The sequence below is a fragment of the Chanodichthys erythropterus genome, chromosome 19 (assembly GCF_024489055.1).
Source record: "Chanodichthys erythropterus isolate Z2021 chromosome 19, ASM2448905v1, whole genome shotgun sequence".
NCBI classification, from domain to species: domain Eukaryota; kingdom Metazoa; phylum Chordata; class Actinopteri; order Cypriniformes; family Xenocyprididae; genus Chanodichthys; species Chanodichthys erythropterus.
In genome coordinates this window covers 704,356-724,056 of record NC_090239.1, presented here as the reverse complement: position 1 = coordinate 724,056, position 19,701 = coordinate 704,356, and the positions used below count along the sequence as shown (strand labels likewise).

The window sequence follows — 19,701 nt, the reverse complement described above, 5'->3', positions numbered from 1 at the left end:
AGTATTGTGACTGATGCACCAAACACACTCATTCTAGAAAGTAAAACACGACAGAAAAGTTCAGTTATCATAAATATAATTTAATATCAATATGCATGAGATTAAATCGAGCAAAAGCAGAGATTAATAATGAAACACACGTCATGTTGTGGTTTCGGCTCCGTCATCTTCCTCGTCTTCCTCCTGCACACAAAACACACACACATCTTATTTATGTCCTCTTTTCTTCATGTTACTTTTATATCTAAAGAATCTTTTATGATTATTTTTTTTAAATCTCTTTTAAGTAAGGCACTTTGAGTTAGCTTTGTTGTGTATGAGATGAACTATTAACATGAATCTCACTAAAAAGTGTTCAATATTTCACCTCAAATCAAAAGAAATGCATAAATTATACTGTGCATAGAGAAAATGAAGCCTATTTTGATGTGCTTCGAAACACTGATGTGAGAAGCTTTGGGAAACTTCAGAGCGCATGTGAAAAACAGAAGAGTATAGTGAATTGTTCATAAAAACACGCAGAACGTGTCCTAGAAATGAATAAACGAGTACATACTGTACAGACTATCTATCTATCTATCTATCTATCTATCTATCTATCTATCTATCTATCTATCTATCTATCTATCTATCTATCTATCTATCCATCCTCTATCTATCTATCTATCTATCTATCTATCCATCCATCCTCTATCTATCTATCTATCTATCTATCTATCTATCTATCTATCTATCTATCTATCTATCCATCCTCTATCTATCTATCTACCTATCCATCCATCCTCTATCTATCTATCTATCTATCTATCTATCTATCTATCTATCCATCCTCTATCTATCTATCTATCTATCTATCTATCTATCTATCTATCTATCTATCTATCTATCTATCCATCCATCCTCTATCTATCTATCTATCTATCTATCTATCTATCTATCTATCTATCCATCCTCTATCTATCTATCTATCTATCTATCTATCTATCTATCTATCTATCTATCTATCTATCTATCCATCCTCTATCTATCTATCTATCTATCTATCTATCTATCCATCCATCCTCTATCTATCTATCTATCTATCTATCTATCTATCAATCCTCTATCTATCTATCTATCTATCTATCCATCCATCCTCTATCTATCTATCTATCTATCTATCTATCTATCTATCCATCCTCTATCTATCTATCTACCTATCCATCCATCCTCTATCTATCTATCTATCTATCTATCTATCTATCTATCTATCTATCTATCTATCTATCCATCCTCTATCTATCTATCTATCTATCTATCCATCCATCCTCTATCTATCTATCTATCTATCTATCTATCTATCTATCCATCCTCTATCTATCTATCTACCTATCCATCCATCCTCTATCTATCTATCTATCTATCTATCTATCTATCTATCCATCCTCTATCTATCTATCTATCTATCTATCTATCCATCCATCCTCTATCTATCTATCTATCTATCTATCCATCCTCTATCTATCTATCTATCTATCTATCTATCTATCTATCTATCTATCTATCCATCCATCCTCTATCTATCTATCTATCTATCTATCTATCTATCCATCCTCTATCTATCTATCTACCTATCCATCCATCCTCTATCTATCTATCTATCTATCTATCTATCTATCCTCTATCTATCTATCTATCTATCTATCTATCCATCCATCCATCCTCTATCCATCCATCCTCTATCTATCTATCTATCTATCTATCTATCTATCTATCTATCTATCTATCTATCTATCTATCTATCTATCTATCTATCTATCTATCTATCTATCTATCTATCTATCTATCTATCTATCTATCTATCCATCCATCCTCTATCTATCTATCTATCTATCTATCTATCTATCTATCTATCTATCTATCTATCTATCTATCTATCTATCCATCCTCTATCTATCTATCTATCCATCCATCCTCTATCTATCTATCTATCTATCTATCTATCTATCTATCTATCTATCTATCTATCTATCTATCTATCTATCTATCCATCCTCTATCTATCTATCTATCTATCTGTCACGGGGCAACCCTGTGATCATGTTTGGACTATGCACATACACCATATCTAACACACACGTACATTGTTGCAGCATTAACATTGTCTGTTTATTGACACTGATATCATGCATATGCAGACTTGTGCAATGTTTTTGAATGTATAGTGTTTTATGTGTTTAAGATATGAGGGGGTACAATGTGCATTTGTTTGTTAGGTGTAGTGGATGTACAATGTGTTAGCATTAGCATTGCTCAATCATTGTTAGCATGAATAACCACAATACACGTGTCTGATTTTTAATTTTTTATTTAAGATGGGCTTACACAGTATAACAAATATAACTTACCTGCTTGTAAAACACCAGTGATCAAACCTGTATTGTTTTAAAAGTAGAGTATTTAAACATGGTGGATGTGCCTTCTGAATGGGAGAAACCATGTTGGGATGATGTCATAGGGGGGTTTATAATATTCCTGTAAAACAAGGTTTATCTTTGTTAAATCATTTGTTAAATTGTTATATTGTGTTATAGTGTCATTTAAATACAGATAGATGTTGTTTTATATGCATAAGTGGATAAGAAGTGCATATGTAAGAAAGTACAACTTACCTGTAGAATGGTACACTCCAGGGTGTGGCCTAGACTACAAAATGGCTGCCAGAGGTAGCACATGTTGAGTAGAGTGAAACTGAATCTAGAGGGTCAGGTTGGTTGTGTGCAGTTGAAGTGAATCAAAGCAATAGGAGCTTCTGTTCACGAAAGTTTGTTATTCAAACTACTAACTGCTGTTGTGACTACATTCCCACAAAGAACTTGTAAATATTTTTTTTCTCAACATTTATTTATTTTTTTTTTTGTTGTTTGTTTTTTTTTTCTCTCGCTGTGGGATTTGCACTGTCTGCACAATAAATACACCTCAACTGGGATTTCCTGTCGCCATGGTCTTATTATGCCTCTGATCGCGAGTGCAATCGCTAACACTATCTATCTATCTATCTATCTATCTATCTATCTATCTATCTATCTATCTATCTATCTATCTATCTATCTATCTATCTATCTATCTATCTATCTATCTATCTATCTATCCTCTATCTATCTATCTACCTATCCATCCATCCTCTATCTATCTATCTATCTATCTATCTATCTATCTATCTATCTATCTATCTATCTATCTATCTATCCTCTATCTATCTATCTATCTATCTATCTATCTATCTATCCATCCATCCATCCTCTATCTATCTATCTATCTATCTATCTATCTATCTATCTATCCATCCTCTATCCATCCATCCTCTATCTATCTATCTATCTATCTATCTATCTATCTATCTATCTATCTATCTATCTATCTATCTATCTATCTATCTATCTATCTATCTATCTATCTATCTATCCATCCTCTATCTATCTATCTATCTATCTATCTATCTATCTATCTATCTATCTATCTATCTATCTATCTATCTATCTATCTATCTATCTATCTATCTATCTATCTATCTATCTATCTATCTATCCATCCATCCATCCTCTATCCATCCATCCTCTATCTATCTATCTATCTATCTATCTATCTATCTATCTATCTATCTATCTATCTATCTATCTATCTATCTATCCATCCATCCATCCTCTATCCATCCATCCTCTATCTATCTATCTATCTATCTATCTATCTATCTATCTATCTATCTATCTATCTATCTATCTATCTATCTATCTATCTATCTATCCATCCATCCATCCATTCTCTATCTATCCATCTATCTATCTATCTATCTATCTATCCATCCATCCTCTATCTATCTATCTATCTATCCATCCATCCATCCATCCATCCATCCATCTATCTGTTTTGCTGTTCATGTTTTTGTTCTGAATGTCTAAATAAATGTGGGTTGATCTCACCTTTATCGGTCTCTGATCAGAATCTTCAGTTTTCTCTGCTCCGGGTTGGTTCTCTTCAGAAGGAGCGTCTGCTTCGTTACTCTCGTTCTGAGAGATGAACACAGCTCATTTAGAGGACTGCAGTGAAGAGTAAATGAATGATTTGTCACGTGCGCACCTGTGTGTCGCTGTGATCCTCCGGCTCCTCTGGGTTCAGGATCTCAGAGGTTTGATCTTCATTAGTTTCCTCCTCCTGATGGGGAAAAACACAGAGCGGATGAGCAGCGGCTTTCGTTTTGTAAACCTCCCTGATTGAGGGTGTCATCATGTGATTAATCACCTGATCATTCAGCACTGTTTCTGACTCTGTGTGATCAGCAGTCTCTCTCTGCAGAGAAAAACACAACTTAAATGATTAATTCGGCCAAAAGTGATAATTCTGTCATTAATTATTCTCCCTCATGTCGTTCCACACCCGTAAGACCTTCATTCATCTTCAGAACACAAATTAAGATATTTTTGATGAAATCTAAGACTAGTCCATTTAATGACACTTTTAAGGTCCAGAAAGGTACTAAAGACATTGTTAAAACAGTCATGTGACTGCAGTGGATCAACCTTAATTTATACTTTTTGTGCACAAAAACAAAACAAAAATAATGACTTTATTCAACAATCTCTTCTCTTCTGTGTCATTCTCATATGTTGTTTACGTCCAGCGCTTCCAGGTTCATCGTCAGAACATTGACTCATTATTGGCCAGCTCCTGCGTCAGCATCACACTCATGCGTCATGCTGATCACGTGATCAGCTTTGGCCAATACTGAACCGGCATTCGGACATAAACACTGAAGCTTCACTGCGTCACCTGCGTAAGATAATGACAGAGATTGTTGAATAAAGTCATTATTTTTGTTTTGTTTTTGTGCACAAAAAGTATAAATGAAGGTTGATCCACTGCAGTCACATGACTGTTTTAACAATGTCTTTAGTACCTTTCTGGACATTGAAAGTGGCCGTAGATGGATGAGTCATAAACCTCTCGGATTTCATCAAAAATATCTTATTTTGTGTTCTAAAGATGAACGAAGGTCTTACGGGTGGAGAGTAGTTAATGACGTGTGCGTTAATGTGTGTGTAAATGTTAGACAGAAGAAAGAGAGGTGAAAGTGTGAAGCAGAAACACAAACCTCATCTTCTCTCTGGTTCAGATCTGCAGGTTTACTCTCGTCTGCTGATTCAGGAACTCTCTGTCAAAACAACAGAACAAATGATTATAGAGAATATTTGCTCTGAACACTTGTGCGGTCTTCATTTGGGAAGTACACTCAGAGTCTCCAGAGACCACAGACAACAAAATAATTGTTTTGTTTTTTTTAAACAAATGTAATTTGACTCTGTTTATTAATGTTTCAATGTTTTAATCCACATTTGTGCAGTTTTTGGAGAATTTATCATATTTTTAAATTTATATAAATAAATAAATATTTTGTTGAGTAGGTTTTTATACAAAAACAGCTTTTTATGTAAAATTCACTTTATAAAAGACCCAAATTTGTAACTTCATGGGGATCACATGGATAATTTGACATGGTTTAGTTTGAGATTTTTGCCCATCTTTTGGAAAATGCAGTTTTAAAAGTAAAAAATGATCACTTTATCCAGCAGATGCTGCAGAGCTCCACTATTTGCTGTTTGACTGACTGAAAGACATCTTTACACAAGTATTTTCAGCTGATTCAGATCTAAATATTATCAAATCACAATTATGACAATAAAAGCTACTTTTTGTCAAAGTTTAGCATTTTTTATAATAAAATTTTCAATATTGTTACATTATGATGAGACCCCGCTTAAAAAATAGACAAAATTAATCCTCAAAATCAACATTTTTGATAAACTTTTTTTGTTTTCAGTACAAAAAATGCTAAACTTTGACAAAAAGTCATTTTAATGTTGCTGGATAAAGTGATCATTTTTTACTTTTAAAACTGCATTTTCCAAAAGATGGGCAAAAATCTCAAACTAAACCATGTCAAATTATCCATGTGATCCCCATGAATGAAAGTTAGAAATGTGGGTCTTTTATAAAGTGAATTTGACATAAAAAGCTGTTTTTGTATAAAAACCTGGTTAAAAAAATATTTATTTATTTATATAAATTTAAAATATATGACAAATCCTCCAAAAACTGCACAAATATGGAGTAAAAACATTAATAAACAGAGTAAAATTACATTTGTTTTAAAAAACAATTATTTTGTTACAGAATTTCATGTTATTGTCTGGAGACCCCAAAGACCCTGAGTGTGACTTTTTTTCTACACTAACATAAAAACAAGATATCACTCCAGTTATTTTTTATTTGTAGATCTAGAAAGTGTAACAACTGTACAAAGTTTCATGTCATTTGGACAAAGTGAACATTTTTTTTTTATTTTAGCAAACGTCGTTTGGGGTCTAAGAAGAACCTATAAGGGTGAATGACACAATCTCTCTCTGCTCCTGCAGTGTCACCTGGATCTGCTCATGTGCGGCTCTGATCCGGTTCTGCTCCTCCTGCAGGATCTTCTGATGGAGTGTCTCCTCATGGAGCCGCCGCTGCTCCTCCTCTAACTGTCTCTGATGAGCGGCTTTCTGACAAAATATACAGTGATGGATTATGATTCTGTTAGTGGGGATATTTACACTCAAAAACTCCAACTAACAACAACATCCACCTGTTCTTACAAAGATGTTCATTAGGTATCATTAAACCCATGGACCCCATGCAGTAGCTCATGGACATTCAACTACTTTACCTAAACTTACATTAAGTAAGTATATTTACATTAATAATTAGTTCATGTTCATGTCATGTCAATGAATTCAGTCTTCAGAAGACTACAGCAGACAGAGACAGTGTATTTGACCTCCAGTTTGAGCTCCTGGTTGTGTTTGTATTTGAGGATCCAGAGCGACAGGAACTCGATGGGATCCAGCGGTCTGAGTTCGATCAGCTCGGCGAGACCTTCGGAGAGACAGCGGCCCAGAGTCCTGCTCACATACTGCGAGTCCATCTGATCCACCTGCGAGAGAGATAACAGCTATATTTATCTATCCAAACTGTCGTCAAATGGCGTTTTAGCGATAATATTAAAGAGTAGACATGTTGGTTTGTGTTAGGTTCTGTTTACAATCTCCATGGTAACGGCGCAGCATTGAAACCCTAGATATGTGTAAACGTAGATTCCTCATTCAACCGCTCCAGACGCGTCGGCGCGCCCGCCATCTTGGAACGGTCAGCGTGACGTCACTCACAGTAAAATCAATGATGCCACAACATTGAGCAGCTTCTGATTGTGAAATTAAATTTCTGAAGAAAGGTGATGATAACCTCTCACATGTGTTTCAGAACGTGTTGGTTTGAGTTTTTATATGAATTAACTCAATTTTACAGGTTTTTACTATGTTTGCTTTTTATGTCATGTTAGCTGATGTTTTTGTTGTATTGTATTAGTTTAGCAAAATCATCTGCTTAAGTCTTTTGCAGATATAGATATTCATACATGCTTCTTAAAGGATTAGTTAACTTTTAAATAAAATTTTCCTGATAATTTACTCACCTCCATGTCATCCAATATATCCATGTCTTTCTTTCTTCAGTGGAAAAGAAATGAAGGTTTTTGATTAAAACATTCCAGGATTTTTCTCCATATAGTGGACTTCACTGGCCTCCAAACGATTGAAGGTCAAAGTTACAGTTTCAGTGCAGCTTCAAAGAGCTTTAAACGATACCAGATGAAGAATAAGAGTCTTATCTAGAGAAACAATTGGTCATTTTCAAAAAAAAATTAAACTGTATATGCTCTATAAACACAAATGATCGCTTGCACGTGCTTCCACCATTCTTCAAAAAGCTTATGCTGTATGTCCTACGCCTTCCCTATTCTACTTACGGAACGAACGCGGTGCCAGTTAAATTTTTTCTGTATGTGCATCAGATTTTTTTAATTAATTTATGAAGTCATTGTAAACTTTATCGTTACATATTATATTGTTATACTACAATGCTATATGTTTTGTGCAGAGAATTAGCTTATTTTGTTGTAAATAAAAAAGCCTGACAATGTCACTGCTAAATATTGTTTCTTACTGACACGCCCCCAAATCATAAAGATCGGGGTTTAAAGAAAATCCTGAGCATCTCACTGGTATTTACGACTTTGTGGTTGCGTTCAGCTCATAAATACGATCTTTTTGACATGAGTTGAACGGCTCTGACCTTTCCAATATGGTGGACAGCTTACTGCTAATGATAAATCTACATAAATATATCTATGGCTGAAACGCCTCAGGCTTGCAACAAACAATGATCCTGCATTATGGAAAGTTGAAAAAAATAAAAAGGTAATTACATCTTTTTCCCCCTCAGAATTGCAAGTTTATATCTCACAATTCATAAAAACTGGGAATAAATTCACAATTCTGAGGAAAAAAGTCAGATAAATGTGAGAAACAAGCTTCCATACGTCATTATGAAAGCTTTCACAAAGTGTTTCTACTAAACTTATTGAACAGTAATTATGCAAATAAATGTCTTTGATAAAATACAGATCCATAATAAAAACACAGTCAAGATATAGCAGGTCATTATTCTGATATATTTTCTGTGAGGACATGAAGATAAACTAGTGAAATATTACAGAACATTCTTACCAAAGAAAAGTGGAAAATATGTTGACAATACAATGCAAACAAACATTTCTGCACACATACTTTAGATAAAGTTCATCATAATGCAGAACATGAGAAACTGAATATGATCCACAAACATGATTCAAGAACATTATTGTTGAACATTCAGACAATTTGCTATTAGGCACTTGAACTTGAGTTCACCATAAAACACTTTCAGTGATCATCAGTTCTTAAAAGAACCTTTTTAGTGAACATTTTAATAATCTAAAGAAAATGTTTCCACTATTAAGAACCTTTTGTGCAATGGAAAGATTCTTCATGGAACCATCGATGCCACTTTAAAGAGCCTTTATTTTTAAGAATGTAATGTAAAGATTTTTCCACCAGGTTGCACATTAAGTCTCATCTTCTCTCTATAATCACTGCTCAAATGTTCACACGTCAGACGTTTGTCTAGACTTTCTCTAGTTTCCGTCCCTCAGAAGAAGAACCGGCTCGTCTCGTCATCAGAGCCACGAGTGTTTCTGAAGAGATGGAGCTGAACTCGTGCGAGAACGAGCTGTAAAACACCAGCACGATGATCGCAAACGTCCACTCCAGTATGGCAGCGGCGTGCTGAAGAACGAAACTCTCCTGAATGAAAAACACACCGCCTGCAGGACAGAACGTTAAGGATTAACCGCACAGCATTTATGGCTAGATTTATGAGCACTTTGACTACAGGAAAAAGCTATGAACAGTTTTCTTTCTGTTGCAGTAAAGGATACTGAGTATGAGGGTGGCGAAGGCCAGTGAGGTGAGCGTGAGCCGCAGATGAGCCGTCTGGAAGTCTCTCCGTGTCTCGGCCGCGCGGTACGACAGCAGCGTCTGCACACACACAAACAGCAGACTGGCGGGGAAGGCCAGACCCGCGCCCACATAATGAAGGACTTTAGCATGGTCCACCTGCAGAAAACACAGAGAAAAACATTGCTTTATTGAAGCACATTTGCACACACCTCCATCGTTGCAGGAGGAAAGCCTTTGATTTCGCAATAACACACAATCGGCGGATGCAGACATGAGAGACCCTGCACAGTCAGCCATGTTTATCTGATCATAATAATGTTATATAATATCTGCTGAAGAAAAGACAAACACACATTTATGGGCTAATTCAAGTAAACTATAGCAGCAGGAATGAAAAGTTTCAATGAATGAGGAAAAACAAAGTGTGTTTGTTCTTGCTTCGATAAAAGTTGAAAGGCGCAGGCAGAGATATGGAGGAGACGCCCAGACGATGAGCAGCACTTCAGATGTTCCAGAACATTCTATCAAATGATGTTAGTTTGTAGTTTATTGCTAGGTACTGTAAATGCATCTATGGTTGTTTGTTTGCATGGCAAGAAACATGTTAAAATGTGGCAAAATATGAAAAGAGTAAAATAAACAAAAATCGTTTCATATGAATCAGTCTATTAAAAAAGGAGTTGAAACCATCACAATCCATTAAAGTATACTTCAAAATATTGGACTCTTGTAAATATATCAATGTAGTGGAGTAAAATAACAAAATAACCTACATGGTGCTTATGGAGAAATTCAGATATGAAGGAGTAGATGAAAACACTGTGAATTGTAATACTCTTTAATGAATCATATTGAAAAAAAGAGTCAATTTGTCCTTGTTTTCTTACTTGGAAGTTTCCAACAATCATGAGTCCTGCGGCACAGAGCCATCCGGCAAACAGACCCTCGATGTTTAACACATTGTTGCTCTCCTTATGGATCAGTTGAGCGTAACGCAGCAAACCAATCACAGTCACTGCAAAACAAAACAATCACAGTCACTGTAAAACATAAACACAATCACTGCAAAACACAAAACACATCTATCACAGTCACTGGAAAACATAAAAATCAGTCACTGCAAAACACAAAACAACAATCACAGTCACTGCAAAACAAAACAATCACAGTCACTGTCAAACAAAAAAACAATCACAGTCACTGCAAAACAAAACAATCACAGTCACTGTAAAACATAAACACAATCACTGCAAAACACAAAACAACAATCACAGTCACTGTCAAACAAAAAACAATCACAGTCACTGCAAAACAAAACAATCACAGTCACTGTCAAACAAAAAAACAATCACAGTCACTGCAAAACAAAACAATCACAGTCACTGTCAAACAAAAAAACAATCACAGTCACTGTCAAACAAAAAAACAATCACAGTCACTGTAAAACATAAACACAATCACTGCAAAACACAAAACAACAATCACAGTCACTGTCAAACAAAAAACAATCACAGTCACTGCAAAACAAAACAATCACAGTCACTGTCAAACAAAAAAACAATCACAGTCACTGCAAAACAAAACAATCACAGTCACTGTCAAACAAAAAAACAATCACAGTCACTGCAAAACAAATAAATCACAGTCACTGTCAAACAAAAAAACAATCACAGTCACTGCAACACAAAACAATCACAGTCACTGTAAAACAAAACAATATCAGTCACTGTAAAACAAATAAATCACAGTCACTGTCAAACAAAAAAACAATCACAGTCACTGCAACACAAAACAATCAGTCACTGCAAAACAAAACAATCACAGTCACTCTCAAACAAAAAAACAACAATCACAGTCACTGCAAAAAAACAACAATCACAGTCACTGCAACACAAAACAATCAGTCACTGTAAAACAAAACAATCACAATCACTGTCAAACAAAAAAACAATCACAGTCACTGCAAAACAAAACAATCACAGTCACTGTAAAACAAAACAATCACAGTCACTGTCAAACAAAAAAAACAATCACAGTCACTGCAACACAAAACAATCACAGTCACTGTCAAACAAAAAAACAATCACAGTCACTGCAACACAAAACAATCACAGTCACTGTAAAACAAAACAATCACAGTCACTGTCAAACAAAAAAACAATCACCATCACTGTCAAACAAAAAAACAATCATAGTTACTGCAAAACAAAACAATCACAGTCACTGCAAAACAAAACAATCACAGTCACTCTCAAACAAAAAAACAACAATCACAGTCACTGCAAAAAAACAACAACAATCACAGTCACTGCAACACAAAACAATCAGTCACTGCAAAACAAAACAATCACAGTCACTGTAAAACAAAACAATCACAGTCACTGTCAAACAAAAAAAACAATCACAGTCACTGCAACACAAAACAATCACAGTCACTGTAAAACAAAACAATATCAGTCACTGTAAAACATAAACACAATCACTGCAAAACACAAAACAACAATCACAGTCACTGCAAAACAAAACAATCACAGTCACTGTCAAACAAAAAAACAATCACAGTCACTGCAAAACAAAACAATCACAGTCACTGTAAAACATAAACACAATCACTGCAAAACACAAAACAACAATCACAGTCACTGTCAAACAAAAAACAATCACAGTCACTGCAAAACAAAACAATCACAGTCACTGTCAAACAAAAAAACAATCACAGTCACTGCAAAACAAAACAATCACAGTCACTGTCAAACAAAAAAACAATCACAGTCACTGCAAAACAAATAAATCACAGTCACTGTCAAACAAAAAAACAATCACAGTCACTGCAACACAAAACAATCACAGTCACTGTAAAACAAAACAATATCAGTCACTGTAAAACATAAACACAATCACTGCAAAACACAAAACAACAATCACAGTCACTGTCAAACAAAAAACAATCACAGTCACTGCAAAACAAAACAATCACAGTCACTGTCAAACAAAAAAACAATCACAGTCACTGCAAAACAAAACAATCACAGTCACTGTCAAACAAAAAAACAATCACAGTCACTGCAAAACAAATAAATCACAGTCACTGTCAAACAAAAAAACAATCACAGTCACTGCAACACAAAACAATCACAGTCACTGCAAAACAAAACAATCAGTCACTCTCAAACAAAAAAACAACAATCACAGTCACTGCAAAAAAACAACAACAATCACAGTCACTGCAACACAAAACAATCAGTCACTGTAAAACAAAACAATCACAGTCACTGTCAAACAAAAAAAACAATCACAGTCACTGCAACACAAAACAATCACAGTCACTGTCAAACAAAACAATCACAGTCACTGCAACACAAAACAATCACAGTCACTGTAAAACAAAACAATCACAGTCACTGTCAAACAAAAAAACAATCACCATCACTGTCAAACAAAAAAACAATCATAGTTACTGCAAAACAAAACAATCACAGTCACTGCAAAACAAAACAATCACAGTCACTCTCAAACAAAAAAACAACAATCACAGTCACTGCAAAAAAACAACAACAATCACAGTCACTGCAACACAAAACAATCAGTCACTGTAAAACAAAACAATCACAATCACTGTCAAACAAAAAAACAACAATCACAGTCACTGAAAAAGAAAAACTACAATCACAGTCACTGCAACACAAAACAATCACAGTCACTGTAAAACAAAACAATCACAGTCACTGTCAAACAAAACAATCACAGTCACTGTCAAACAAAAAAAAATCACAGTCACTGTAAAACAAAACAATCACAGTCACTGTCAAACAAAAAAACAATCACAGTCACTGCAACACAAAACAATCACAATCACTGCAAAACAAAACAATCACAGTCACTGCAACACAAAACAATCACAGTCACTGTCAAACAAAAAAACAATCACAGTCACTGCAAAACAATCAGTCACTGTCAAACAAAAAAAAAAACAATCACAGTCACTGCAACACAAAACAATCACAATCACTGCAAAACAAAACAATCACAGTCACTGTAAAACAAAAAAACAACAATCACAGTCACTGCAAAAAAAACAACAACAATCACAGTCACTGCAACACAAAACAATCAGTCACTGTAAAACAAAACAATCACAATCACTGTCAAACAAAAAAACAATCACAGTCACTGCAAAACAAAACAATCACAGTCACTGCAACACAAAACAATCAGTCACTGTAAAACAAAACAATCACAGTCACTGTCAAACAAAAAAACAATCACAGTCACTGTAAAACAAAACAATCACAGTCACTGTAAAACAAAACAATCACAGTCACTGCAACACAAAACAATCACAGTCACTGTAAAACAAAACAATCACAGTCACTGTCAAACAAAAAAACAATCACAGTCACTGTCAAACAAAAAACAATCACAGTCACTGCAACACAAAACAATCAGTCACTGTAAAACAAAACAATCACAGTCACTGTCAAACAAAAAAACAATCACAGTCACTGCAACACAAAACAATCAGTCACTGTAAAACAAAACAATCACAGTCACTGTCAAACAAAAAAACAATCACAGTCACTGTAAAACAAAACAATCACAGTCACTGTAAAACAAAACAATCACAGTCACTGTCAAACAAAAAAACAATCACAGTCACTGCAAAACAAAACAATCACAGTCACTGTCAAACAAAAAAACAATCACAGTCACTGCAAAACAAATAAATCACAGTCACTGTCAAACAAAAAAACAATCACAGTCACTGCAACACAAAACAATCACAGTCACTGTAAAACAAAACAATATCAGTCACTGTAAAACAAATAAATCACAGTCACTGTCAAACAAAAAAACAATCACAGTCACTGCAACACAAAACAATCAGTCACTGCAAAACAAAACAATCACAGTCACTCTCAAACAAAAAAACAACAATCACAGTCACTGCAAAAAAACAACAATCACAGTCACTGCAACACAAAACAATCAGTCACTGTAAAACAAAACAATCACAATCACTGTCAAACAAAAAAACAATCACAGTCACTGCAAAACAAAACAATCACAGTCACTGTAAAACAAAACAATCACAGTCACTGTCAAACAAAAAAAACAATCACAGTCACTGCAACACAAAACAATCACAGTCACTGTCAAACAAAAAAACAATCACAGTCACTGCAACACAAAACAATCACAGTCACTGTAAAACAAAACAATCACAGTCACTGTCAAACAAAAAAACAATCACCATCACTGTCAAACATAAACACAATCACTGCAAAACACAAAACAACAATCACAGTCACTGCAAAACAAAACAATCACAGTCACTCTCAAACAAAAAAACAACAATCACAGTCACTGCAACACACAACAGACCAATCACAGTCACTGCAACACACAACAATCACAGTCACTGCAACACACAACAGACCAATCACAGTCACTGTCAAACAAAAAACAATCACAGTCACTGCAAAACAAAACAATCACAGTCACTGTCAAACAAAAAACAATCACAGTCACTGCAAAACAAAACAATCACAGTCACTGTCAAACAAAAAAACAATCACAGTCACTGCAAAACAAATAAATCACAGTCACTGTCAAACAAAAAAACAATCACAGTCACTGCAACACAAAACAATCACAGTCACTGTAAAACAAAACAATATCAGTCACTGTAAAACATAAACACAATCACTGCAAAACACAAAACAACAATCACAGTCACTGCAAAACAAAACAATCACAGTCACTGTCAAACAAAAAAACAATCACAGTCACTGTCAAACAAAAAAACAATCACAGTCACTGCAAAACAAAACAATCACAGTCACTGTCAAACAAAAAAACAATCACAGTCACTGCAAAACAAATAAATCACAGTCACTGTCAAACAAAAAAACAATCACAGTCACTGCAACACAAAACAATCACAGTCATGGCAAAACAAAACAATCAGTCACTCTCAAACAAAAAAACAACAATCACAGTCACTGCAAAAAAACAACAACAATCACAGTCACTGCAACACAAAACAATCAGTCACTGTAAAACAAAACAATCACAATCACTGTCAAACAAAAAAACAATCACAGTCACTGCAAAACAAAACAATCACAGTCACTGTAAAACAAAACAATCACAGTCACTGTCAAACAAAAAAAACAATCACAGTCACTGCAACACAAAACAATCACAGTCACTGTCAAACAAAAAAACAATCACAGTCACTGCAACACAAAACAATCACAGTCACTGTAAAACAAAACAATCACAGTCACTGTCAAACAAAAAAACAATCACCATCACTGTCAAACAAAAAAACAATCATAGTTACTGCAAAACAAAACAATCACAGTCACTGCAAAACAAAACAATCACAGTCACTCTCAAACAAAAAAACAACAATCACAGTCACTGCAAAAAAACAACAACAATCACAGTCACTGCAACACAAAACAATCAGTCACTGTAAAACAAAACAATCACAATCACTGTCAAACAAAAAAACAATCACAGTCACTGCAAAACAAAACAATCACAGTCACTGCAACACAAAACAATCACAGTCACTGTAAAACAAAACAATCACAGTCACTGTCAAACAAAAAAAACAATCACAGTCACTGCAACACAAAACAATCACAGTCACTGTAAAACAAAACAATCACAGTCACTGTCAAACAAAAAAACAATCACAGTCACTGCAACACAAAACAATCACAATCACTGCAAAACAAAACAATCACAGTCACTGCAACACAAAACAATCACAGTCACTGTCAAACAAAAAAACAATCACAGTCACTGTAAAACAATCAGTCACTGTCAAACAAAAAAAAAAACAATCACAGTCACTGCAACACAAAACAATCACAATCACTGCAAAACAAAACAATCACAGTCACTGTAAAACAAAAAAACAACAATCACAGTCACTGCAAAAAAAAACAACAACAATCACAGTCACTGCAACACAAAACAATCAGTCACTGTAAAACAAAACAATCACAGTCACTGTCAAACAAAAAAACAATCACAGTCACTGTAAAACAAAACAATCACAGTCACTGTAAAACAAAACAATCACAGTCACTGCAACACAAAACAATCACAGTCACTGTAAAACAAAACAATCACAGTCACTGTCAAACAAAAAAACAATCACAGTCACTGTCAAACAAAAAACAATCACAGTCACTGCAACACAAAACAATCACAGTCACTGTAAAACAAAAAAAACAACAATCACAGTCACTGTCAAACAAAAAAACAATCACAGTCACTGCAACACAAAACAATCAGTCACTGTAAAACAAAACAATCACAGTCACTGTCAAACAAAAAAACAATCACAGTCACTGTAAAACAAAACAATCACAGTCACTGTAAAACAAAACAATCACAGTCACTGTAAAACATAAACACAATCACTGCAAAACACAAAACAACAATCACAGTCACCGTCAAACAAAAAACAATCACAGTCACTGCAAAACAAAACAATCACAGTCACTGCAAAACAAATAAATCACAGTCACTGTCAAACAAAACAACAATCACAGTCACTGCAACACAAAACAATCAGTCACTGTAAAACATAATCACAGTCACTGCAAAATAAAAAACATAACTATCACAGTCACTGCAACACAAAACATAATCACAGTCACTGCAAAACCAAACAATCACAGTCACTGTCAAACAAAAAAACAATCACAGTCACTGCAACACAAAACATAATCACAGTCACTGCAAAACCAAACAATCACAGTCACTGCAAAACAAAAAACAGAACAATAACAGTCACTGCAACACAAAGCATAATCACAGTCACTCCAAAACCAAACAATAACAGTCACTGCAAAACAACAATCGCAGTCATTGCAAAACACAAAACAATCACTGTCACTGCGAAACAAAACAATCACAGTCACTGCAAACAAAACGATCACAGTCACTGAAAAACAAAAAACAACAATCACAGTCACTGCAACACAAATCATAATAACAGTCACTGGAACGCACAAAACAGAACAATCACAGTAAATGCAAAACAAAAATCACAGTCACAGGAAAACATAACAATCACAGTCACTGTCAAAACAAAAAACAACAATCACAGTCACTGCAACACAAAACATATTCACAGTCACTGCAAAACATAAAAAGAACAATCACTGCAAAATACAAAGCAACAATCACAGTCACTGCAAAATATAAAACAATCTTAAATGAACTATCTTAAATGTTTCGCTGGCTGCTGTCAATCATGAAGGAGAAAGAGATGTTTTATAGTTCAGAATTGAATCAATGAATCTCTCACCCAAGAATGAAGCAGCACTGCACAGCAGACTGAACCAGCAGCTCTCTGGAGGAACGCCGCCACATTTACTAAACACACACATGATGAGGATTTTAACACGTCTGGCAATACTTTTTGCTTATCTTCAAATTAAACGTGATGTTGTGGTACCTGATGAGTGGGATATTATCCAGCGTGCAGCACAGATCAGATCCGCTCTGAAGAACCAAAGACGTCTCACAGGTTGAATTATACACCCTACACACACACACACACACACACACACACACACACAACATACCGTGACAATGTATGCTAATTTCACTTCAAACATAATATAGTTTAAATACAACAATATTATTGAACAAAACAGACTAAATATACATAAAAATGGGTTTTCATAAGATTCAGTGGTTTTGTTTTTGAACACTACAAAATCCTTCCTACTCACTAATGAATATGAGATAGTAAAAACATTTAACACACTGATCAATGTGAACCAGAGCAGATTCATCCGTCACAGACCCTCATTGATTCAGCCTCTTTAACCTCATAATAATCAATGTGATCTAATCAAACGCGACAGGATAATATTATCTCGTTCGTTTATTGATGAGGAGTTTCTATTGATATCTGAATAAATCAATCACATCATTCTGTGTTTGCCACAGAGAGGATTCAATATTCACCAGTTATTCACAGGACACACGTGCTGATTGGAAAGTGCCATCGCATATCTGTGGATGTGAAAGAGAGCGACGGGTTAAAAGAGTAAAGACAGAAACAGAAATCCAACATCTTTTTACAAAATGTTTTGGGATCAACTGGGAAAAATGATTCCTAATAACTATTAAATATTGCTTTGAAACTGTTTACAAAAGACATTTAATGCCACTCATCCATAATATATATAATTAATATATATAATAACATATTTATGAGTACATAATTACATATAATTAATAAAAGATCATATGCTACTTCAAACTGAAACACAATATCAATGTTTAATTAGTTTATATAAACAACAAAATGAATAAATGGACAAACGCCAAGACTAATGTTATAATATATTCAATAACATGTAATACATACACTTTTTAAAACCAAAAAATGTACTTTTTTTATCAATATACCAGGGTTATTATCGTTAACTAAAACTAAAACCATATAAAAATGAATTACTTGAAATAAAATAGACATTAACTGAAATAAAAATCTAATTTTCATTTAGTTTAAAACCAAAACCACAGACTAAAACTTAATAAAACTAAGCAGATATATTTAAAAAGAAGAAAAATGATTACAAAAACACCAAACAAAATGACTAACCTAAAATTAAAATGAAAACAGAAAATATAAAAAATAAAATCTAATTCAAAATATTAACAAAAACTATAATAATGGTGTCAAAGACACTAAAATAACACTGCAACAGATTCAATAGGATATTTTTCAAACTCAACAGACTGAAAGTTGACCAAAACTTTTACAATTAAAATAACAGGCAGAATAAAATTCTAACCAACAGAATTGCATGAGAATTATTAACACTCTCGTCCAAAAGATCAGCTATAAAAGTAAATCTTAGATTAAAATGATCAAATGTAGCTGAAATGCATTCAGAGTGTTATTGACATCTCCAGATTAATATAAACTCTTAATGTTGATGTAATTTGAGGATATTAATAAAGAAGACTCACATGATCCAGATTCCAGGCAGTGTGAACACAGGCAGACTGATGGGCAGCAGGAACCACAGAGACATTTTCACTCTCCTGCAGGAGTTTCTCTGAATCATTTCTTCAAATCAAACTCCACACCGATCAGCACTCATCTTCATTCAGCTCAAAACATCCCAGAACTGCTGAAAGATCGACTCATGACAGCAGGAGCTGAACTTCTGAAGTGTTTTCTGTCAGTTTGTGGTCTGGTTCATGAGGAGAGAAACACATGTGAGGCCTGATCTGATGCTCCTCCT

The 19,701-nt window shown here is 34.5% G+C and overlaps 2 protein-coding genes across 2 annotated transcripts; both read right to left on the bottom strand.

Moving 5' to 3' along the window:
* Positions 1 to 59: 59 nt before the first annotated feature.
* dydc2 (DPY30 domain containing 2) lies at positions 60 to 7,092 on the bottom strand. The gene is made up of 7 exons (XM_067370242.1): positions 6,850 to 7,092; positions 6,455 to 6,574; positions 5,128 to 5,187; positions 4,278 to 4,325; positions 4,116 to 4,190; positions 3,959 to 4,045; positions 60 to 183 (listed from the first exon to the last, which is right to left on the bottom strand). The coding sequence occupies exons 1-7, from the start codon at positions 6,994 to 6,996 to the stop codon at positions 142 to 144; spliced, it is 579 nt and encodes a 192-aa protein (XP_067226343.1). The 5' UTR covers positions 6,997 to 7,092; the 3' UTR covers positions 60 to 141.
* A 1,978-nt stretch (positions 7,093 to 9,070) lies between these two features.
* zgc:86738 (Transmembrane protein 150A-like) lies at positions 9,071 to 19,488 on the bottom strand. The gene is made up of 7 exons (XM_067369922.1): positions 19,424 to 19,488; positions 18,410 to 18,457; positions 17,892 to 17,978; positions 17,742 to 17,809; positions 10,294 to 10,421; positions 9,385 to 9,562; positions 9,071 to 9,270 (listed from the first exon to the last, which is right to left on the bottom strand). The coding sequence occupies exons 1-7, from the start codon at positions 19,486 to 19,488 to the stop codon at positions 9,071 to 9,073; spliced, it is 774 nt and encodes a 257-aa protein (XP_067226023.1).
* Positions 19,489 to 19,701: the final 213 nt, after the last annotated feature.

Coding starts and splice junctions, on each gene's coding strand:
- dydc2 (XM_067370242.1), bottom strand. CDS start 6,996: ATGGACTCGCAGTATGTGAGCAGGACTCTGGGCCGCTGTCTCTCCGAA. Junction 6,575..6,849: donor ACCAGGAGCTCAAACTGGAG/GTCAAATACACT, acceptor ATATTTTGTCAG/AAAGCCGCTCATCAGAGACA. Junction 184..3,958: donor CTGATCAGAGACCGATAAAG/GTGAGATCAACC, acceptor TTTTGTGTGCAG/GAGGAAGACGAGGAAGATGA.
- zgc:86738 (XM_067369922.1), bottom strand. CDS start 19,488: ATGTCTCTGTGGTTCCTGCTGCCCATCAGTCTGCCTGTGTTCACACTG. Junction 17,810..17,891: donor GATAATATCCCACTCATCAG/GTACCACAACAT, acceptor GTGTGTGTTTAG/TAAATGTGGCGGCGTTCCTC. Junction 9,563..10,293: donor TGATTGTTGGAAACTTCCAA/GTAAGAAAACAA, acceptor TGTTTTCTGCAG/GTGGACCATGCTAAAGTCCT.